This window comes from Martes martes, assembly GCF_963455335.1.
Source record: "Martes martes genome assembly, chromosome: 18".
In the NCBI taxonomy this organism is placed as follows: domain Eukaryota; kingdom Metazoa; phylum Chordata; class Mammalia; order Carnivora; family Mustelidae; genus Martes; species Martes martes.
Window position 1 is genome coordinate 26,637,077 of NC_137906.1, and position 24,011 is coordinate 26,661,087.

The 24,011-nt window shown below is 45.5% G+C and overlaps 1 protein-coding gene across 3 annotated transcripts; it reads left to right on the plus strand.

The window, feature by feature from the left end:
- The first annotated feature begins 40 nt into the window (after nucleotides 1-40).
- On the plus strand, nucleotides 41-23,778 carry KNOP1 (lysine rich nucleolar protein 1). Of its 3 annotated transcripts, none has more exons than XM_080830824.1 (5): nucleotides 41-96; nucleotides 2,739-3,661; nucleotides 7,371-7,439; nucleotides 15,044-15,121; nucleotides 17,678-23,778. In XM_080830824.1, exons 2-5 carry the CDS (start codon nucleotides 2,741-2,743, stop codon nucleotides 17,987-17,989), a joined length of 1,380 nt encoding a protein of 459 aa, XP_080686950.1. In that variant the 5' UTR covers nucleotides 41-96; nucleotides 2,739-2,740; the 3' UTR covers nucleotides 17,990-23,778. The 3 variants fall into 3 exon arrangements, with proteins under 3 accessions (XP_080686950.1, XP_080686951.1, XP_080686952.1); XM_080830826.1 differs by having other exon boundaries at nucleotides 94-142; XM_080830825.1 differs by lacking the exon at nucleotides 7,371-7,439.
- The last annotated feature ends 233 nt before the right edge of the window (nucleotides 23,779-24,011 follow it).

Here is a 24,011-nt window from a genome sequence, read left to right on the forward strand (position 1 = left end):
GCCGTAACTCAAGGAGGAGGGCCAGCGACTCGAGATTAATTTCCGGGTCGCGGCCGAACTGGCTTTCACGTGGAGGCGGGGAAGATTGGCGTACGGGTGAGTGCTGAGGAGCGGCACTGGCGGGGCGGCGCGGGGTCTAGAGGTGGGGTCTGGGGACTTGCGCGGAGACCTGAGGGAGAAGTGGGTGGCCTGTACCCCAAATCCACACATAATCCCTCCCACCCCGGTCGCCCGTGTGCGCTCGCTCGGGCCTGGAATTTCTCCCGCCTTGAAGAGGGGCCGGGATCCCGCGTAATCCCTCCTTGTGTGTTTGTGCGGAAGCTGTGGCGCGGCGGAGCCCGTGAGGGACCGTTCTCGCCTCCTGGCCCCCTTGCTTCCTGCTCGTGAACCCGCGGCGGCCGTGGGGTGTGTGTTCCCTTGTGCAGAGCGCAGGCTGTGTTCGAGTCCTTTTTGCCACTTGCTGGCTGTAGGACCCAGGACAAGTAAATTCAAGTCTCGAAGCCTCAGCAAGTCTGAGATGGGGTCTTCACACCGGTCCTCGGGAGACTACCGCGAGATTTTAAAAGGGCTTTTGGAGAAAGTGTTTGCTTTTGTTGGAGACACACTGTAAGAGTCTTTCCTCTTGGAGCGAATTTATCTGGGGTCGCAGGGTTGAAGAGCACAATCTTCAGTGCTGTAGAGGAAGGAAGCTACAGTGATTATGAAAGGGGGGATTCAATGACTACAGCCCCCCTTTAAGTTCTTTGTTCAAATCAGATCACTTGACCACTCCCCCACCTGAGGCATTCTTGGCGCTCTGGGGGCGCTCGCGCGATCGTATTCATTTTCTCTCTCTCTCTCGGTTTGCACCTTCTCCCTTTGCAGGCCCCTCTTCCTCTGCCCTCCTGCTTCCCTGAGGTCTTAGGCTCATTCTTTTTGAGGCTTAGTTACCATCCGTATATTTATTTAGGAGTGTTTTTTTTTTTTCTTAAACCCATGTCAGCCCAGTCACCCCCCTCAGACCCACATATCCACCTGTCCATCGAATATCTTCCTGTCCACTTGCATAGCTCAAGGCATCTGCAAACCAGCCTGTCTCCTGCAGCCCCTAACTACCCGCCTTCAGTTCCTTTTTTTAAAGGGGTTAACACCACCATCCCGCAGTTGCCTAAGCTGGAAACCTCTGTTCTAGAAACTTTCAGACAACTGGTAAGCCAGATTAGATGAACTTCATTACCCTGACCTCCCCACTAGCCTTGCTTTTATCACCGTATCTTCATTATCACACCTCTTCTCAGCCTACACCTGTTTCCTGATAGCAGGTGTTTTATCTTGTTCCTCTCTGTATCTCTGGCATTCATTCATTTAGTGAGTATTTGTTGAACTTCCGCTGTGTGTCAGGTGCAGAGCTAGGCTCTGGGAATACAGCAGAAAACAGACAAGAGTGAATTGAGAGGGTATATCCTTGACTTACCAGGTGCTCCTGGCGTGAGTTATAAATGAACTTGAGCTATGCCTTAGCCCTGGCCTGGCTCTTTGAAGCTGTTAATGGTTAACCAGGTCCAGTGTGGCTCCCTAGGGTTCCGAGGCTAAAGAGAGCTTCAGGGTGGAGAAGCTCCTGACCTTTCCCTCCCACTGTCCAAACCTCCTGTGATTTTCCTGGGTGTCTCCATGTCACCTAGTCCAGGGGGCAGCAGGAGCTTGTGTGGTGACTGGAGAGAAGTGGCCCAGCTGGAAGATAAAATGTACTTGGGGCATCAGCCCCTTCCCACAGTTGCCTACATGACATTTCTCCCCCCCAAAAGCTGGGCATTCTAGGTTGCTCTGTGTCATCTTCAATTGCTAAATATTGGTAATTAATTTGAAAATTTAGAAATAGTGAAGCAGGCAGGGTGTGGCCCCCAACACCTCCCTAATCCCTGGAAGCATTTGATCTGGTTCAGTGCCTCTTTATGGATGGGGAAACTGAGACCCAAAGAAACCAACACTATGGAGGAAGGGGCGTCAGTCACCATTTGAACCTAGGTCTTGTCAGTCCTGGGTGGGGTGCCTTCATCATATCTTGTTACATTCTGATTACTAGCCACATGGGAAGGTAGTTAGGAGGGAAGGTCACCCAGGGGGCAGGTGGGGGGAATTAATTTCCAGACACAAAGGAAAAGAGTTGCTTAGATGAACCAAGGTAATGGGTTAATTGTGCCATAGTTATTTCCTCTGGTGGGAATTAGCAGGTAGAGTTGACATCAGGATTTCTGTCCCCTTCATTCAGTGAAAGGTAAGCATTTGGTCTCTGATTTGATTGCAGTTGTATCTTCAGTGGCTGGCACAGGATAGGCAGTGGGTAAATTTGTTTAATGGGTGACTAGGATCAGAGATTTAAGGAAGGCAGTGAGAAAGAGAATCCCTTTCCACGGATTATTGTATATTCTTGCCCTTTGAGAGGGAAGTGTTCTATTCCACCATCTCCCCCACCCCCCCCCCCAATTTTCCAGATGGGAAATTTAATGTTCAGGGAGGCTGGGTGATTGGGGTTTAAGTTAATGAGGGAGCAGTTTGAATTTGAACTTGGGGCTGTCTGAATTTAAATTCCGTTCTGCTTCTTTCATCACATTTTCCTTTGTCGCAAGGAATGACTCCCATTTTCCCATCCTCTAACATTTCAGGCTAGCCACTCAGAATTGTGGCTCTTGGCACTAACTAGCCGAATTGTACATGGGGTGGTTTGGTATGGAGATAACTTGTACCATTTCTCTTTTCAGGAATGATCACGAAAACCCACAAAGGAGACCCGGGCCTTGGGGTCCCAGAGAAAAAGAAGAAGAAAAAGAAGGTAGTCAAAGAACCAGAGACTCAGTACTCAGTTTTAAACAGTGATAATTATTTCACTGAGATCTGTCCCACAAGAGCAACATTCCCCTCAAAGAGTGTGGAGCTAGGGCAGGCATCTGAGATGCCTCTGGTGAAGAAAAAGAAGAAAAAGAAGGGCCATAGTACCCTCTGCCAGGAGCACCTAGAACCCGAGACCATGTTGCATGCTGGACAGACAGAGAAGTTGGCCACCCCCAGGAAGCAGGCTCTTGGTTCATCTGAGTTCCAAGGTGGGGAGAAGAAAAAAAAGAGGAAGTCCTTAAAACCTCTGGCCATGCCTTCTAGCTCAAGAGTGAGGACCTCCCCGGACACCAGACAGGTTGAGGAGGTGACCAGAGTTGGCAAGAAGCCCAAAAAACACAAGAAGGAGAAGAAGGCCCAGGATACTGCAGCTACCTCGGCCAAGGACCCTTGGTTCCGTGAGTTTGGGGATACTCTGTACACTTGCTCAGTGGGGAAGGATGGTGCAGAGCAGACAGGCTCAGGGCAGAAACGGAAACAGGGCAGCCCCAGGGAATGCAACGTGAAGATGAAGAAGAAAAAGAAAATTCACCTTAAGGGAGATACCTCCATAGAAGAGCACCTTGAGTGCTCCAAGTCTGTGGAGAGCAGCCCTAGGAAAGGAACTAAGAAGCCAGTCAAACTTGAAGCTCCAGAATACATCCCAATAGGACATAACCCCAAGTCCCCTGCAAAGAAGAAAATGAAGTCCAAGAAGAAGGTAGAGCAGCCAGGCATTGAGGAGCCAGTGCTGAAGAGGAGTAAAAAGAAGAAGGTGAAAGAGAGCAAAGTAGTGGAAGAACCTTGGCAAGAGGTAGGCATTTCTTCAGAATTAGACTCTGCTTTGGGAGAATGAGGGTGGAAGTTGGGGTGGGGGGGGACGAGAGAGAGAAAGAGAAATAAATGTGTGTGTGTGTGTGTGTGTGTATGTATGTGACATTTGTACATTTGTAGCCACCAGAACCCTGATAAAACTGACTTCAGCCAGAAAAGGGATTTGTTGAGACGTTGTAACTGAAAAGGTTAAAAGCTGTTTAACTTCAGATGTGGCTGGATCTAGGTGCTCATGGAATATCCTCAGTATTAAGGGTATCTCTTGTTATTGAAACTCTAACCAGGTCCTCACTATCTTCACTCAAGATCTGAATAAATTGGAATAAATTTTTTAGATGAATCTCTCCCTTTCTGAACTCTTGCCTCTGAGTGTCCAAAACTCAGGAACCAAATAGTTTGAGTTAACATGGTCTGTGGCTATCTGAGCTTATTTGCTATGCACAGTGTACATGATTTAGTGATCAAATAGATTTGGATCGCAGGAGATGCCAGTGTGCCTTTCCCCAGCTCTGGGCTTTGTATTTTTTTTTCTTCGTTGCTTTTGGTCCCTCCCATCCCACAGCAAGATTGTCTCAGTAGCTACTAGGATTTCATCCTAGTAGTTAGGTTACCCCCAAAGAGAGAGAGCGCCCCTCCAAAACAACTACAGAAGTCTCAGGGCTGCTCTCACACGCATCGATTAGATCACATAAGCTAGAAGCCCTGACCTTAAGCCAGGGGGAGGGACCTAGGGTATCCATCCCATCTGAACCCCACTGTCTGCAGTCATGGGGAAAAGACTGTATTTAGGAGGAAAACCCAGTCCTAATTCCCAGCAGGAAGGGAATAGTTGATGGTCTGATGAAGACAACAGAAATCCACTGTCTCCATCCTGACAAGCTTCCTTGAGTGCAGGAAAGAAGGGAGGAGATGAGCCTGAGTTTTTGGACTCTACAGGCCATGTCTGTACCAGGGCCACACCTCCATTCCTCTCTTTGGGATATGTGTGTGCATGTGCGGGGGTAATGAGATGGTACGTGCCCTACTCCAAGCAGATGTCTGGCCTGTTGGGGTAGCGATGGCTGCAGTTTCTTGAACACCTAATCATGTGCCTGGCACTAAGCTAATGCTCTCCATGTATTAACCCATTTAATCCTCACATCAGTCTGGTGAAATCGCTGCTGTGGTCATCCTCATTTAACGGACAAGGAAACAGATTCAGAGGAGTTAAATATCTTGTTCAAGATCACCCACCTGGTACAGCGTGGGGCTGGGCTTTAAACCCAATCTGGCCTCTGAACTTGAGGTTTCATCCTTTCTCAGAAGCTGCCCTGTAACTTCTCATAGATTCCATTATCATTAGAGCCCAAGAAGTGACTGTCTTATATTGGAACAAGCCCTGGATTCTCTTCCCAGTTCTATACCAACCAGCTACGTGAGCTCAGACCACCCACTGCCCTGTGGTCCTCAAGTAAGAATGATGGCTAATGTCTACAGAGCACTTAACTGAAGTTTGACTCTGGTGTTAGAGGGGCTCAGTTAATACTGACTGATGGATGACCCCCCTGGGGCAAGGTCATCAGGAAGGTGTCTGTGTGGCTTGAGCTCTGCTTGGCCGGAGAGGGTTGAGGAGGCTGGCAGGGGTGACCTCCATATCAGGGCCTACAAGAGGTAGTTCTGGTTTCTGGATTTTTCCCAATTTTGCCCTAGTCCACTAGATTTGGTTTTAGTGGTCTCTTTTCTTCAGAAGTTGTTGGGGCCGAGAACCCCGGAGGTGGGAGCCTAACCCCTATCAGAATCTAGGACCCCTTCTCTCGAGTCCAGTGAAAGGTGATCACTCCCTCTGTTTAGCATCTCCTGCGATGGGGGCTCTCCTGCCAAGGACAAGCCCACCAAGTCAGGAAATGCACATATCTTCAAGGTCTGGGTGGGTGATGTGTGTGAACAGAGCCTTTGAGGGATCATCACATGTGATGCTGGGTGCCAGGCAGAGCACGCCTAAAGAGAGGATGTCGGAAACGTGGTTGTCATTACCAAAGGACTGGGGAAAGTGTCTGGCCCAAGGTTTCACTGTCAGAGGGTTCCATGGGGGCTGAGGCCAGTGAGAGAGCATGGCACATGTAAGCATGCCCAGGGCAGGCCCAGTGAGGATGCCACATGGGAGCAGAGACCTGTAAGCAGTGTCTGCTGTCAATTGTGCAGCGGGAACAGCAAGTGCAGGGGCTCTGGAAGGAACAAAGACGGGGTCGCGGGAGCTGGGAGTTTAGGGGACCAAGTGCTAGAGACCAGAGAGGCCACAGGAGCCTAGATTTTTGTGTAAACAGGATGAGAGCCTCTGTAGGGTTTTGGGGAGTGTGGAGTGCTGTGATCCAATTGAGTTACTAAATTTTTATTTTATTTAAGATTTTTTTTCAAAGATTTATTTATTTGAGAGAGTGCTCATGTGCAGAAGTGGGAGAGGGAGAAAGAATCTCAAGCATACTGTGCACCAAATGCAGAGCCTGATGTGGGGCTCAATCTCAGGACCCTGAGATCAGGACCTGAGCTGAAACCAAGAGTCGGACGCTTAATCTACTGTGCCACCCAGGTTCCTCTTAATTTTTACTTTCTTAATTGAGTAAATTTTTACTTTCTCAATTAAATGTTATACCATTACAACATGGTATAAGTTTAAGGTGAATATAAAACATGTTTCACTTGAGGGTTTTTAAAATTTTTTTTAAAAGCATTTGTTACAGAGTACGTGTGCATACCCACAAGTGGGTAAAGGAGGGGAGAGGAGCGGAGGGAGAAGGACAAGCAGACTCTGTGCTGAGCGTGGAGCCCAATGTACGGCTTGATCCCACAACCCTAAGATCATGATCTGAGCCAAAATCAGGAGTTGGACACTTAAACTGACTGAGCCATCCAGACGCCCCAAGATTTTATTTTTAAGTACTCTCTATACCCAGTGTGCAGCTCAGACCTACAACCCCAAGATCAAGAGTCTCATGCTCTACTGACTGAGACAGCCAGGTGCCCCTCCAGTTGAGGTTTTAAAGCTCACCTGAGCTGCTGTGCATAATGGAGCAAGGTTGGGGGGTGAGAAAGCAGGTGTTAAAGACTTGTGCTTGTCCAGGTAGGAGAGAAGGCAGTGACTGGGAGTGGGGTAGGAGGGGGAGCAGTGTAGAGGAGAGAGCTAGGTTTGGGTTTGTTGACAGTGGGTTTGGGTCTCTCTCCCCACACCCACCCCCCAATCAGGGCCCCAAGGCCTTGTGCCCACCTGTCCCCAGCTAGCTGGCCTCTATCCCCCCACCGCCAAAAGGACCCTTGGCCTCTCCCCTCTTACTGGTTTGGTGCCATGGGAGTTAAGATGATGTCCGTGTGGCGGGAAAGGTGCTCCAAGCCTAAGTCAGGAGATGCGCATTAGTGTCAGCCCTGTCCCTGAGCTGTGGTGGGGGCGGGGGGTGACTTCCTGACAGTTGCGTCACCTCTCTAAGCCTTAGTTTCTTCAGATGTCAGATAGGTCAGTGCCATTGTATTGAGGGGAGAATCAGTGAGACTAATTCCACGATTCCACAAGAGGATGTCAGAAGTTCTGTAAGTGGCAGGGGTTGAGGAGGTTCTGCGGTCTTGGGTCTTTTCTGGACTCTGATGATCTCACCCTGCTGAGCTGCTGGGGCAGAGGCCTTTGTATGCCTGACTCTTACTCCATTTGCCCTTTTGTGCAGGAGCCTGACCCAGACTTAGAGGTGGTGTTGGAAAAGAAAGGCAACATGGATGAGGCGCACATAGACCAGGTATGCCCCAGGTCCTCACCCCCCTTCCGTGTGTCTTGCCACCCGCCAGTCACACTTTTGTCTCCTACAAGGCAATAAGATTCTGGTCTCAGAGGTGTCAGGGACCCCAGAAGCTACCAGCCAGCCTCTGGCACACTTCTGGTGGCAGGGAACTTGTGGCCTCCCCCACTTCATGCTGGGAGACCCCTTCACTACCACAGCTTTGACTCAGGGGCCACTGGGTCATTCAGAATCCCAGGCTGAGGCTCTCCTGCTTGTAATTGCTGCAGGGGGAGACAGAAGTGTGACCCCAGGAACGTAGGCAGGGCAGGGAGCATGTGCTCAACCAGGCCTGTGCATTGCCATCTCCTGGCCTTGACTCAGGAGTGCTGAGAGAAGTTATTCTACTGTGGATCTTCTTCTGCCGTGCCCGGATCTGTAGATAGATGCAGCCTGTGCTGGAGCATGACTTTCTGGAATTGGGGTATTTGTATGGTCCTGGACCAAATGACACCTGGCAGGACAGGGTGGTAACAGCGTAGGCTTGGCTTTGTACCATTACTAACGAGGTGACCTTGGGCAGTCACTGAGCTCATTGATCCTCGTATAGGTGGCTGCGAAGACCGAATGAGGTCATATTTGTGAGGCGCTTAGCAGCTTAATAAGTGGCAGCTATTACCCTGACCACATCCTCTTGCTTTGTCAGCAAGTAATTGCTGGAGAGAAGCAACAGGGTGTGATGCAGAGATGACCCCTGGTCCATGGCCCTTCTGCTCCAGGAGAGAAGGAAACCAGAGAGTGCTAGCCGATGAGCGGAATATGAGGAGGCTTGTAAGATGTCACAGAAGTTCCAAATCTAATGCCTCTGTGGCCCTGGGGAACTTTCCCTGGAGGCGATACATTGAAGTGGGGCCAAGAAGATCCATGAGATGATGCTGACAGCCCAGTAGCGGGCCTAGCACGAAGCACAAGCCCCTCAGAGTGGGGAGCTCCCCAGCCTTCTGCAGGTCGAAGGCACACTGCTCCCCAGGGTCAGGGCCAAAGGTAATGAGCTGGGCAGCCGCACAGAGGGGACAAAGGTGGGGCCCTGACCTGACTAGGACCTTCCATCAGTTCCTTTCCCAGGTGTCCTCAGCCAGTCAGGAAGTCTGGAATTCTGAGAATATACTTCCTATGGGCAAGGCCCCACCAACAACCCTTTATTTCTTTTTTGTGCCTGCTGAGTACTTGATTACTTGACAGTTTTTAAGAAGACTTTTAACCATTTCCTGGGTGCTGCATTACCTCAGTGTAAGTGAAGCTTTCTGTTTTACCTCTCCTGTTTTCCCCATAAGTGCTAAAAGTTTACTGTATTAAAAAAAAATTGCAACCTGAAAAGAAAGGTACCCTGAAATCCTTCCACCTAATAATGATCATTGTTAGCTCTTTGTTATAGTCTTCCAGATTTTTCCTTTGTAACTATATATATGTAATTTTAAAGCACTGTGCAATCATGCTGTGTATACCGTTCTTTTAACTTATCATTTAACTGGCAAATTGCTTTTCATTTTGGTATATGCACATCTGTATCATTCCACATGTGGAGCATGGTTCCACTACAGGAATATATCATAATTTTCTCTCTTACTTTTACAGTTGTCACTTTGCTTTATGTAGTTTTAAACTTATGTAAATAGTCAGCTTGACTCTATAAACGGTCACTTTGACTCAAAGCCTGTGGCAAATTAGAAGGGAGGAGGGGGATGCCCAGGTGGCTCAGTTGGTTGAGAGTCCCAACTCGATTTCGGCTCAAGTCATGATCTCAGTGCTGAGATTGAGGCTCATGTTGGGCTCTACACTGGGTGTGGAGGCTGCTTGAGATTCTCTCCCTCTCCCACCTCCACTACTCCACACCCCCCCCCAACTCACACATGCTCGCTTGCTCTCACTCTCTCTATCCAAAAAAAAAAGTTGGGGGGAGGGAGAAAGGCCACAAATTAGGGCAGCTAAAGTTACACCTAAACCCTTAAAAGGGAGGACAAGGCCCTGGAAGCTTTTTTTTTTTTTTTTTTTTTTAAATTGAGGTGTAGTTGACCTACAATGTTGCATTAGTTTCAGGTGTACTACCTAGTGATTCACTAGTTACATATTTTATGAAATCCTTAGCACAAAAAGCGTAGTTACCATCTGTCACTGTACAAAGCTATTACAATATTACTATGTTCCCTGTGCTGTATTTTACATGCCTGTGATTGATTTGTAACTGGAAGTTTGTACTTCTCAATCTCCTTCACCTGTTGAGCCCATCTGCCTATAACCCTCCATCTGGCAACCACTAGTTTTCTGTTTATGTGAGTCATTACTGTTTTGTTTTGTTTTGTTTTTTTCTGTTTTTTCACTTACCATAATACACTGTAGGCCCATCCACACTGTTGCAAATGGCCAGGTTTCATTCTTTTTCAGGACTGAGTAATATTCCACAGTGTTGGGGGTGCAGTGTGTGTGTGTGTGTTATGTAGTATGTATACGCATACCACATCTTTTTGCATTCATCTATCAGTGAACACTTAGGATGCACCCATATCTTGGTTGTTATAAATAACGGTGGGATAAACATAGGGGTGCATATATCTTTTCAAATTAGTGTTTTCTGGGCACCTGGGTGGCTCAGTCATTAAGCATCTGCCTTCAGCTCAGGTCATGATCCCAGGGTCCTGGGATCGAGCCCCACATCAGGCTCCTTGCTCTGTGGGGTAGCCTGCTTCTGCCAGTTCCACTCCCCCTTGGGTTTCTTGGGTTTCTTCTCGCTCGCTCTCTCTCTCTGACAAATAAATAAAATCTTTAAAAAATCTGCGTTTTCCTTTTCTTTGGGTAAACACCTGAAGTAGAATTACTGGCTTATATAGTATTTCTATTTTTAAAATTTTTGAGGGGGGCGTCTGGGTGGCTCAGTGAGTTGAGCCTCTGCCTTCGGCTCAGGTCATCAATTCAGGGTCCTGGAATTGAGTCCCGCGTCGGGCTCTCTCCTTGGCAGGGGGCCTGCTTCCCCCCCAACTCTCTGCCTGCCTCTCTGTCTACTTGTGATCTCTCTGTCTAATAAATAAATAAAATCTTTTTAAAAAAAAGTTTAAAATTTTTGAGGAAATTCCATGCTGTTCTTTATAGTGGTTGCACCAATTTACAGTCACCAGTAGTGTACAAGAGTTGCCTTTCCTCGGCATCCTTGCCAACACTTGTTATTTCCTGTCTTTTTGATACTGTCCAGTCTGACTGGTGTGGTGTGATATCTCACTGTGGTTTTGATTTGCATTTTCTGATCATTAATGATGTTGAACATCTGTTGATGTGTCTATGGGCCCTTTGTATGTCTTCTTTGGGCAAGTATCTCTCCACGTCCTCTGCCCATTTTTAAATTTTTTTTTGTATTGTTTGAGTTCTTTTTATTTTTTGGATATTAGCCCCTTGTTGAATACATTTACAACATGTATTTGAATTGCACAAGTACGTGAATACATGGATTTTTTTTTGATACAGTATTATAAATGTATTTTTTCTTTTTTACTATTTTCTTAACACCTTTAGCTTGTGGTAAGAGTACAGTATATAATATGTATAACATTCAAAATCTGTGTTAACTCTTTATATTATTGGTAAGGCTTCCAGTCAACAGTAGGCTACTAATAGTTAAATTTTGGGGGAGTCAAGAGTTATATGTGGATTTTCAACTGTGCAGGGAATCAGTGCCCCCATCCCCACTTGTTCAAGGGTCACCTGTATCACCTTCCCATTCAGTAGGTTGCTGTTTCATTTTATGGTTTCTTTTGCTATGCAGAAGCTTTTAGTTTGATGTAGTCCCAATTGTTTTTATTGCCATCACCTGAGGAGACAAATCCAGAAAAACATTGCTAAGACTGATGTCCAAGTGTTTATTGCCTATGTTTTCTTTTCTTTTGGTAAGATTTTATTTATTTGAGAAGGAGAGAGAATGAGCAGGGGGAGAGAGAGGGAGAAGCAGGTTCCCCACTGAGCAGGGAGCCTGATGCAGGGCTTCATCATAGGACCCTGGGATCATGACCTGAGCTGAAAGCAGACCCTTAACCAACTGAGTCCCCCAGGTGCCCTGCCTATATTTTCTTTTTTGTTGTTGTTTAAGATTTTATTTATTTGAGAGAGAGCATGAGAGGGGAGAAGGTCAGAGAAAAGCAGATTCTTTTAGGACTCCTATGGTTTCAAGTCTCACATTTTAAGTCTTGAATCCATTTTGAGTTTATTTTTGTGTATGGTATAAGCAAGTGGACCAATTCCATCCTTTTCGTGTAGCTGTCCAGTTTTCCCAACACCATTTATTAAAGAGACTGTTTTCCCCCATTGTATATCCTTGAATCTTGTGTCATAGATTAATTGACCATATAAATGTGGGGTTTCTTTCTGGGCTATGTATTTTCTTTCATTAATCTGTTTTTGTGCCAGTACCATTCTATTTTGATTACAATTGCTTTGTAGTATAGTTTGAAATCTGGGATTTTGCTTACCCTAGCTTTGTTTTTCTCTCTCAAGATTGCTTTGGCTATTCAGAGTCTTTTGTGGTTCCCTACAGATTTTAGGATTGTTAGTTCCAGTTCTATGCAAAATGCTATAGGTATTTTGATAGGGATTGCATTGAACCTATAGATTGCTTTGGATAGTATGGATATTTTAACAGTATTCTTCCGATCTATGAGCATGGTATATCTTTCCATTTATTTATTTTATTTTTTTAAAAATATTTTATTTATTTATTTGACAGAGAGAGACAGCGAGAGGGAATACAAGCAGGGGGAGTAGGAAAGGTAGAAGCAGGCTTCCCACTAAGCAGGGAGCCCAGTGTGGGGCTCGATCCCAGAACCCTGGGATTGTGACCTGAGCTGAAAGCAGAGGCTTTAACCCACTGAGCCACCTAGGCACCCCTATCTTTCCATTTATTTATGTGATCTTCAGTTTCTTTCATTAGTGTCTTATAATTTTCAGAGTATACCTTTTTACCTCCTTGCTTAAATTTATTCCTAAGCATTTTATTATTTTTGATGCAGTTGTAAATGGGAGTGTTTTCTTTTCTCTCTCTCTTTTTTTTTTTTTTTAAAGAGAGAGCCAGTGTGGGCGGGGGAGGTGGGTAAAGGGAGAGAGAGAATCTTAAGCAGAAGATCTTATGATCCTGAGATCGTGACCTGAGCTGAAATCAAGAGTCAGATGCTTAACCATCTGAGCCAACTTGGTGTCCCTGGGATGTTTTCTTAATTTCTCTTTTTGATAGGTCACTATTAGTGTATAGAAATGCAACAGATTCCTGTATATTGATTTTGTAACCTGTAGCTTTTACTGAATTCATTTATTAGTTGTAACAGTTTTTGGTGGAGTATTTAGGGTTTTCTATATAGAGTATCATGTCATCTGCAAGTAGTGACAGTTTTACTTCTTTCCAGTTGGGAAACCTACCTACCTTTCTTTCTTTCTTTCTTTCTTTCTTTTTTGACTGTTGTGGCAGAGACTTCAGTACTGTGTTGAATAAAAGTGATGAGGATAGATATTTTTTGTTTCTCATTTTAGAGGAAAAGCTTACAGCTTTTCATCATTGAGTATGATACTAACTGTGGGTTTTTCATATATTGCCTTTCTTACGTTGAGGAATGTTCCCTCTATACCCACTTTGTTGACAGTTGTTACCATGAATTGATGATGAATTTTGTCAAATGCTGTTTTTGCATGTACTGAGATGAATATGATTTTCACTCATTTTGTTATCCTCAGTTGATTTACAGATATTAAACCATCCTTGCATCCCTAAGATAAATCCTACTTGATCATGGTGAATGATTCCTTTAATGTAATGCTGGATTCAGTTTGCTAACATTTTGTTGAGGACTTTTGCATCTATGTTCATCAGGGATATTGGTCCTGAAAGCTTTTATATCAAACAGCAGGGTCATTAGTCCACTGATGGTGGCTTTGAGCCATGCTGGCAACATTGTATAAGATATACCTCCTGTGGACCAGGCATTCTGTTAGGTTCTTACATTCTGCACCCAACAATTTAATGTGGGGTAGGGGGTTTCCCACCTCAGCAATTCTTGGCCACCAGCTGGGTGTCCTGCCATTCAGCTCAATTCTGGCACTGTATATCTGGAGATCGTGTCAAATCTCACAAGGTAAGGACTCAGTCCCACCAGACTGCTCCCCTCCCATGCCCCAGTTCAGATGCCCGTTACAAGCTGGATTGTTACCTGTGCTTCTTACTTACCAGGCTGCTAAGGATGGGAGGTTCTGATAACCCCCTCCTTGGGTTTTGCTAATTTGCTAGAGCAGTTCACAAAACTCAGAGAAACCTTTCACTAGATTGTTGGTTTATAATAAAAGGGTATAAATCAGGAACAGCCGGATGGTAGTGATGCATAGGGCAAGGTATGGGGAACGGTGCTGAACTTCCTTGCCCGCTCCAAGAATACGATTGTCCCCAGATCTCCATGTTTTCACCAACCCAGAAGCTCTCTGAACACTCCCCTCTTTTGGGGGTTTTATGGAGACTTCATTATATAGGCATGATTGATTAAATCACTGGCCATTTCATGATTGATTCACCCTTCAGCACCTCTTCCCTCCTTGGGTCTTGGAGGTGGGACTGAAAGTTCCAACCCTCTCAACATAGGGTTGATTCAGCTGGCCACCAGCCCTCATTCTTAAGTACTGTCTGGCATTTGCCTCATTAACATAACAAAAGATACCTTGATTACTTTCCTTGCTTAGGAAATCCCAAGGGGTTTAGGAGCTAGGTGCAGAAACTGGATGAAGACCAAATATATATTATGAATCCTGTCACAATTCTGTTTCTCTCCTATTTTTCCTCCAGGGTAGCTGATATTTCTTGTCTATTTGCAGATAAATAGATTGAAGTACACAAAGGTTGAGTGACTTACCCAGAGCCACACAAGTTAATGGCAGAGCTAAGATTCATACTAGCCTGTGCCTGACTCCAGTGCTCTTTCTAGAAAACAATGCTGTCCTGAAAGTTAACTACAATATCTTCTATACAGGAAGTTAGGGCTTCAGGCAATATGCTTTAGGAAGTTTCTACCCGGTACGGCTATTACGGACAAAAATGGTTGTAGTGCTGAAGGTGGATAAGGCTCAGTTTATAGGAAGGTTCATTCTTTTTTTTTTTTTTTTTAAAGATTTTATTTATTTATTTGACAGAGAGAGAACACATGTAGGCAGAGAGGCAGACAGAGAGAGAGAGAGAGGAGGAAGCAGGCTCCCTGCCTAGCAGAGAGCCCGATGCGGGACTCGATCCCAGGACCCTGAGATCATGACCTGAGCCGAAGGCAGAGGCTCAACCCACTGAGCCACCCAGGCGCCCAGGAAGGTTCATTCTTAAAAGAAGTTCATTCTTAATCCAAAAGAAGGCTTAATGAGGCTGCCCATTTTAGGCCAAGCAATTGCAGCCTTGGGATACTTAGGGGACACTTTTGACAAATGCCTGCCCCAGTTTGCAGCACAGGAAAGCTGCTCTCCCTCTTGTCACCCTCCTATCCTCCTGCCTTGTCTCTGCTCGGTTTTAAGCTCAGAGGGAAACAACTGTGTCCCATTTCCCTCTTTCTTTCCTCTCTCTTCCTCAGGTGAGGCGAAAGGCCTTGCAAGAAGAGATCGATCGTGAGTCGGGCAAAACAGAAGCTTCTGAACCGAGGAAGTGGACAGTAAGTTTGATGTTCAGGCTCTGGTCGGTTGCATACCCCGGCATCCTGACAACTCCTTCCTCACCATGCACATGAAGAGCAGAGTGATGGGAGACCATGTTAGTTCAGGCCCCAGAGGCTGTCCCAGTCTGCCTCCCGGCTCTCTTCACTGCAGAACTTGTCCTAAGCTAATTTCCTTCCTTCTGAAAGGGGTGCTCGCCTCGCTCCTGGAGTGCTGGCGAAGCAAGATAAGCAGCCTGAACCTTTGTCTCCTGCTGTGAACAGGTGGGGTGTCCCATACATTAGTCACTGAGGGCATGTGAAAAGCACTTTCCAGCAGTGGATGGTGACCTCAAAAGGCTGCTTGGACCAGAGCAGGAGGCAGAGGTGAGAGCAGTGTGGTAGCAGGCCTCTCAGGACTGCCTACAAGGTCCATTTGGAGTGGGAGATTTCCAAACCATGCCTGAGGAGATGGGACAGGAGAGAGTGTACCACAGTGACCAGGAAGTCAGGCTGAAGAGGGATGAGAGGGGATGTGGGCAGGTGGGCCATACCAGGCCAGCCTTGGTGGTCATGGTAGGGAGTGCGCACTGGGCTCCAAGTGCTGTGGGAGCTGCTGGAGGGCATTTATGTAGGGTAAGTGGGGAGTGGGTTGGAAGGCTCAGCCTCCAGGCCTGAGGATTGGGATGGTGGCAGAGGGTAGAGAAAGAGAAGAAACCAGCTTCATAATCCAACAAGACTTGTTAATAGAGTGGATTTGGGGGAGAGGGAAAGAAGGATCCATATGACAGGGAAGCCTTGCCTTCCTGTACTATTCTAAGCCTTCATAGTTTTAACACAGGAAAGAATAATTGATTTGGATCAAAAGACCTGAGTTCAGTTTCTGGTTCTGCCACTTTCTAGTTGTGGATTCGAGGCAAGCAGTGTCCTCTCTCTGAGCCTCAGTTTCCACACCCTATAAAGGAGACTCCTACTCTGGCCTGGTGGGGTATGAAGAGGGGCTTTGTTATGTGTCTTCCCTCTCAGTATTCTCTTCTTTCTCCCCAGCCTCATGAGCTGAGCAGAGCTGATAGAAACCCTCATTGAGTTGAGGAAGACAAGAAACAGGGCAGCGTCATTCAGAACCTGTGGCCTCAGAGGCTGTACCTAGAAGGACCTGAGGTGGAGAAGGAGGATCCTAGAGCACAGGGGTGGCATTGCCTCCCAGGACCTAGGCCACTTGACCGCTGAGGCGTGTGGTGGTGACTCCGGACTGGCTGTGGACCCCTTCGGGAGGGTCCGCTTTGAATGGGTCAGCAGCCCTTGAAGAGCTAGTTCACCCATGACTGGTCAGCCTGTGCTCAGACCCAGGGCAGGACTGTCAGAGCTGGTGTCTTGTCCTAGAAATTGTGGGACTGGGAAGCTGTAATTATGCCTACATCTGGGCCACTGTGAAGCTGGAGGAATTTGTCACTGCTTCACTCGGGGCAGGTGTAGCAGTGACTGGTTCTTACTGTTCTCCCAAATCTGACCTAGAAATAAGTGCTAAGCTGGGATTTGGCTTGCAAGTGGAAAGTTCCCAGGCAGTATGGAGGTCAGCAATTGGGGTGGGTTGGGAAGAATGACAAATTATCAAGGATTTAAAGTTGCCAAACATTGTGCTCTGGGTTGTTGGTGTAAAATCTGATTCAATCCTTAGCTGAAGCCCTTTGAGAGGGTTATTACACTCCTATTTTATAGATGAGGACATTGAGTCTCAGAGAGTTTAAGTAATTTGACCAGGTCATGCAGGTGGGCTTGATCCTTGGGTCTGTGTGACTTCTAAGTCATCGTTTTCTTGAGCCCTGTTTCTTGTCTCACAGATATGGGAAGGACAGGGGTCTTTTCTTCTGCAGCTCCTCTGAGGCCCTGCCTTGCATTTTCTTGAACATGGATGATTCATGTATAGGTGGTGGAGTACTCTGTACAGGAATTGGGACCCCCGAGTTCCTGGAGTTCCTGGGCTGGCTCAGCCGTGGACTCAGCTGTGTGACCCTTGACCTCTCTGGGCCTCCACTCCCTGCTGTAAAATGCAGTGCTTGTGCGAAGAGATGTGCATTTGAGATTCCCACTTGGCGGCCGCCTCCTTCCAACTGTCAGAAACCTTAGGCTGAGGGAAGAGTGGGCGGCCAGCTGGTGAGGTGAGGTGAGCTGGGCTCTGGAAGGTGTGTAGAGGTGTGTTGGGAGGTGAGATTGTTGGAGGTGAGCTGAGGTGTGCCGTACTCTTTGCTGTGAGTGAGGGGAGGAGTAAAGCAGACAGGCAGCTCCATGGTGGGCCATGGTGTAGACCAGACCTGAGATGGAATTCCAGCAGGGCCATTAATGAAGCTTGTGCCGCCAGTTAGGCTGTAGACCTCCACTTCCTTATCAGTAAAACGGGGATGCTAACAGTATTCCTCATAGGGCTCTTGTTAGAAGTCAGAGGACAATCCATTGATGTGTTGATGAGCACTGTGGCTGGCACATAGCAGCTGGATCCTCCCTGGTGAGGCTGGGGTTGGTGAAAGGGCAGGGTTTTGGAAGCCAGGAAAATAACCACCTTTTTTTCTCTTAACACAGGGAACTCAGTTTGGCCAGTGGGATACTGCTAGTTTTGAAAATGAGGAACAGAAACTAAAATTTCTCAAACTGATGGGTGGCTTTAAAAACGGGACCCCTTCACTCAGCCGCCCTTCTAACACAGTCGGAAGGCCCAACATGGCTCTCAGCAAGAAGGCAGCTGACGCCCTGCAGCGGAACCTGCAGCAGGACTACGACCGGGCCATGAGCTGGAAGCACAAGCGGGGCGCTGGCCTGGGCTTCTCCACCACCCCAGCCAAAATCTTTTATATTGACCGGAATGCTTCCAAGTCAATCAAGTTTGAAGATTAAACTCTACTGTCTTGTCCTTCAAAACAGCCAAAATTGCTTTTACTATTCAGTTATGCAGTTGAAAGCCATCTGACAACTGTCTCAGATCAAATCTCTGCAGAGATTAGGTTGAAAACTCTGCCCATGTGCTTGGACAAACTGGGGTCAGGGAGCTCATGTTTCAGAAGCCAAGAGAACATGTGAGTGACTAACGCCTACTATTTTGTGTGTTAAGCATTCCATCCCTGTGTGAAGACATCAGCATATATAAATAATAGCTAAATTTGCTGAGTGCTTAGTATGTGCCAGGTACGTACTACTGTGTTTCCCTCATGTTAATGTAGTTAGTAATAATGAACTAGGTGCTATTATCCCCATCTTACTGATGAGGAAACTGAGGTTCAGGGATGAAGTAATAAAATTGCCCTGGTTCACCCAACCAGTAAGTGCCAAGTGCTGGACTTCTGTATCCCACGTCCTGTATCACTATTCACTACTCTGAATGTCCCCTTTTAGGGAATTTTACCAGGAATACTTATGAGGGATGAAGTCTCTTAATCGAAGAGACAGAGGTTTTGTTAGATGTCTAAATCTCAAATAGGAAGTAGAATTGATGGTCACCAGGTAAGGGCAAGCTCTTTTTCTTTTCCCATCCTAAAGAACCTTTAAGCAAAGAGGTCTGAATGGCCACCAGGCAGATGTGGCTGAGCTTTCTCTCTGGGAAGTGTGTTTCTAAACCAATTTTGCCTTTTCTGGCTCTCCTGACTTCCATCCTCAGTGTTGAGCTTGGATTTAACCTTCATGGTTTAACTGAATTCTAACCAAGGCATTTTAGAGAGACTGTTAGTCTTAATGAACCAACAGTAAATTCCCAGGGATACGTTAATTAGAATCTTTGTGACCACAAGGAAGAGAGTCCTAGGTGACTTGTGTGGTGGAGGTCTAATGCCAGGAGGCCTGAATGTGCGGGCATGACACAGGAAGTTGCCTCATCATGACACTGTTACCATATCTGGACTCTACAACCAGCTTCACAGAGCTCCAGGTACAGTGACCTGAGTGACAAATGACCACCTTCTTCATTCACCTCGCAGTTTGCATCTGAAAATACAGGTTCCGAGTGGGACATTTTCATATCACTTGGCCTGAATGCCTCCTATAGACATCCCAGCTCAGGCAGGCCTAACTAAATAGCAGGATATTCAGTCTGTCACTGGGCCGGAAATCCTGATGTGTAGGGGATTGATTCAGCAGCTCAACAAAGAAACATTCTTTTCCTCTCTGCTCCATCCACCCTATTGGCTTCATCGGGCTGCTTGAGAGAATGGCCGTAGCAATTGTAGGCACAATATCAAGATATTAGAACTTGCCAGAGGAAGAAGGAAAACCTTATGGTTCAAGGAGAGTTCCAGAAGACCTTTCATCATAACTCATTGCTTAGCAGTGGGTCATATGCCCATTTCTGAGCCAGCCCCTGGCATGTGGAGGAAGATTCTCCTCAGGGCAGTCAAAGGAAGAGTGAGGAGCAGACGCTGGTGGTGGGACAAACATGGAGTCCACTACTGTCCACTGGACAGAGGTGAGGCAGGCCTGCCTGGGTGCAAGTAAGCATTGGTCAGGTCAGGAGTCCTGCAGATCTATGCTAGCAATGTTTCAGGAGGGGCCACTTCGCTCGGAATGTGAACTGGGCCTTTGATGGACTCAACCTTGAGTTGAGATACATAATGAAAGAGGCCATCTAAATGCCGGGAAGGTAAGATTCTGCCTTTGATTTAGCTCCTTCGGAGCACCTCCTCTTTTCACAGGGGGATAAATCTCTCCTGGCCTTGATCAACACTACAGGAATTCACTCACTGTACTGACTGCTTCTCTAATTGTTTTTAACTTGCCAAGAGCTCACACTACAGCTTGGGCCTGCCTTGCTTGTCAGGAAGGATTGTGCTCTGCCATCTCTTGGGTGATTCTGGAAAGCAGCTGATCATTTGTCCACTGTCTTGTCCCCATAGTGATAGTTCTCGTTAGCGTGTGATGGTCAGGCCTTTCTCCTTCTGTGATTTAGTGTATGTAGTCTGTGTAATGGGATTTGAGTTTTAAACCTAATGTGTCACCATTGGCTGAAGAGTTCCACTGGCCCAGGGGAAGGTTTATGATAGTTTGTTTCTGAAGCAGGGTCTGGCCAGTGCTGGTGGAACAGCTAAGACAGCAGGATGTCCAGTGACCTCAGAATGGACTTAGTCTTGGTCTGCATTGACAAGACTGGCAGAGATGCCATTTCTCAGAGAGCAGGTCTCTGTCCTGTAGCAGTCCTGCAGTCCCGCAGTCCCGGGAGGACTTTCACTCTGAGCTTTCTGTGTTAGCTGGGCCCTCTCCTTTGTACGTTAAACAACATTGGCTTGTGCCACCTCTGCCCCCTTTTCCCATGTCCAGTGCCATCAATCTGCAAGGTTTTTTTTGTGTGTGTGTCATCTCCTGTGTTCTTGATGTCTTGACTCTGGAACATACCATGTCTCCATTGCAAAAGGAGGTTTGGGGATTTTTACTCAGAATTGGCGCAGGAGAAGTCTTGGCATATAGCACAGTCAGGGTCTTGGTTGAATATTTAACAGCCCTTTTCTCATTTCTCCTTTGGCAATTTCTCACTTGACCGACCTTCCTTCTCTATGGCAGGGTCCTTCCCTCCTTACAGTTGTCCTTATCCAGCCATCGCTGAAACCTCATGATTTCCTAATTGCTTCTCTGCAGTGATTGCTGCTGTTTCTGCCTTATTAGCCCACTAGGCCCTGCCCCAAGGCTTGCTTTCCATATCTAGACTGGCCCATCAAAAGTGTTTGCTAGATAGACAAAGTTCTCCTCTAAAAGAAATTGTGTATTCAGCTCTACAAACAGAATTACTCAGGTTTGTGCACCCCCACCCCAGATGTCCATGTCCCAATCATGAGAACTTAGGAGTATTAGGACACAAAACAAAAAGGAGGTTAGGGTAGCGGATGGAATTACAGTTGCCAGTCAGGTGACCTTAAAATAAGATTATCCTGGATTGTCTGATTGGGCCCAGTTTAATCATGACAGGTCCTTAACTGTAGAAGAGGGAGGCAGAAATGTGGAAGAGACTTGTAAGAACAACTCAACAAGGGGCGCCTGGGTGGCTCAGTGGGTTAAGCCTCTGCCTTCGGCTCAGATCATGATCTCAGGGTCCTGGGATTGAGTCCCGCGTCCGGCTCTTGGCAGGGAGCCTACTTCCTCCTCTCTCTCTCTCTCTGCCTGCCTTTCTTCCTACTTGTGATCTCTCTGTGTCAAATAAATAAATAAAATATTTAAAACAACAACAACTCAACAAGCTGTTGCTGGTTTTAAGATAGAGCCACAAGCCAAGGAATGCAGGTGCCCTCTAGAAGCTAGAAAAGTCAAGAAAACATTCTTCCCCAGAACCTCCAGAAGGAACAAAGCCCTGCCCACACCTTCACTTTGAGGGAAAGTCCCCTAAGACCTGTTGGAGTCGGAACAAATAGATCTGCAAGGTAAAAGAATTGTATTGTTGTAAGCCACTAAGTTTGTGGTAATTTGTTAAAGCAGCAATAGAAAAGTTGTATAGGTCTCATGCAGAGCTTTTCTTCATTTTTTTTAACCTTATTTCCTAAAATTCTTTGAGTTTTTATTGTTCTGTTGTCCTTTGTAATAACAGTAGACTTCATCCCCTGTAGGCTGTGATTTTCAGAGACTGGCTAATTGATTCAGTAATGGGCTGAGGAAAACCACGAAAGATCTTAGAAAATCTGAGCCTTGGCCTGGGCCTGGTGGCAGATGGTCCTGAAGCTCCTTTGGTGTAATGAATATTCAACCTAATACGAAAGTCCAAATTCATGTCAATTTAAGAACATTACGTTATTCAGGCTTGGGAATGAACACTGTCCGGTAAGAAGAACCTCAGAGTAGAAAAAAGGACTTAAAGCGGGTTATTTGTGAATTTGCCAATTGTGTTTCATTTAAACGGTATCATATAGTTAACAGTGGTATATGAGATAATTTTAATGGAAATAATTTTGTGAAATAAAAGTCATTTGGTAACATTTGAGCAATACCACCATGTTTTCTGAATTTCTGTATGTGTTGTCCAGTAAAGGGGAGCAAAAGGGTTATTCTTCAGTATCCACTATTCTTTAATGTTGGCTCTTTTCTTAGGCTGGGGCCCGGGGGTGGAGTAATTCACAGTTCAGTTGGCCAGGAAATCCGTAGCATATTCTTTGGTCCTAAACTGTTCAGTAAAAATAGGAGTTTAATATAAATTTATTTTAAAAATTATTTTAGCCACTTTTGCTGAGATTGTGTGAACTATGATCCTATATTTCACAGGGTAGAGAGGATATGTAATTCATGTCCATTTTATACCTTCCAAATCCACAACTTGGATTAAATGGGTGCATTTTCCTGAGCGCAGGCTTCCAGGCTGTGAATCACCACCAATCAATATTAATGCTTTTACTGATTGAAAATAAAATGTCAGTGGAAGCTCATCAGAAGTAATACAACAATCACATTCCAGATTCCAAAAATCTGGTGGTTAAAAAAAAAAAAAAAGAATCACATGCAGTTTAGAATCATGGCTGCAGAGCGAACAGAACAGTATGTTTAGACAAGTTCTTTTCTGGATGAAGAGAGTCAGAAATAATTAAATGAACAGTCATGAACATAAACATTCCTTTGGGAGGTTTATTCAGTTATAGAATACTTTCCACTGAAGCCACAGAGGGAATTGCAGATTTGACCTCACTTTCTCTAATCCACCATTGTGTTTTTTAAAATTTATTTTTAATAGTATTTCACATACACATTATTAGTTTTATGTGTACAACATAGTCATTTGATGTTTTATATGCATTAAAAAATGCCTACCACAGAAAGTATAATTACCGTCTTTCACTGTACAAAGTTATTAAAATATTACTGATTATATTTCCTCTGCTTACTTATATCCCTGTGATTTACTTATTTTATAACTGGAAGTTTGTATCTCTTAATCCCCTTCGACTGTTTCCCTCTTCTTCCCACCTCCCTGCCCTCTGGCAACCACCAGTATCTTCTCTGTATCTTTGAGTCTGTTTCTGTTTTTGTTTGTTCATTTGTTTTTTACAATCAAATGACATGAAATTATATGGTATTTGTCTTTTTCCAACTTATTTCACTTACCATAAGCTTGTAGTGTATCCATGTAGTTGGAAAAGGCAAGGTTTTGTTCTTTTTTATGGCTAAGTAATATTCCTGTGTGTGTGTGTGTCCCCACACCATATTATCAGTGGACATGTAGAATGTATCTGTATCTTGGCTATCATTGTAAATAATGCTGGGATAAACATAACGTTGTATATATTTTTTTGAATCCGTGTTTTTGGTTTCTTTTGGGTAAACACCCAGAAGTGGATCGTATGGTATTTCTATTTTTAATTTTTTGAGGAACCTCTACTGTTTTCTACAGTGGCTGCACCAGTTTACATTCCCACCAACAATGTATGGAGCTTCCCTTTTCTCCACACCCTCCACAACACTTGTTATTTCTTGTCTTTTTGATTATAGTCAATCTGACAGGTGTGAGGTGATGTCTAACTGTAATTATCATTTGCATTTCCCTGGTGATGAGTGATGTCGAGCATCTTTTCATCTTTTGGTCATCTATATGTGTTCTTTGGAAAAAATGCCTGCTCAGGTCCTCTGCCTATTTTCAGTTGAATTATTTGAGGGGTTTTGGTGTTTAGTTGTATGAGTTGTTTTTTTTTTTTTTAATCTGTTTTGGGTATTAACTCCTTATCAAATATTTACACATATCTTCTCCCATTTAGTAGTTTGCCTTTTTGTTTCACTGATAATTCCCTTTGCTGTGCAAAAGCTTTTTAATAGTCCAGTTATTTAGTTTTGCTCATGTTGCCCTTGCCTGAGGAGACAGATCCAGAAAAATATGTTAAAACCATTGTCTAAGCGTTTACTGCCTAGGTTTTCTTCCAGGAGTTTTTTATGGTTTCAGGTCTTACATTTAAGCCTTGAATCCATTTTG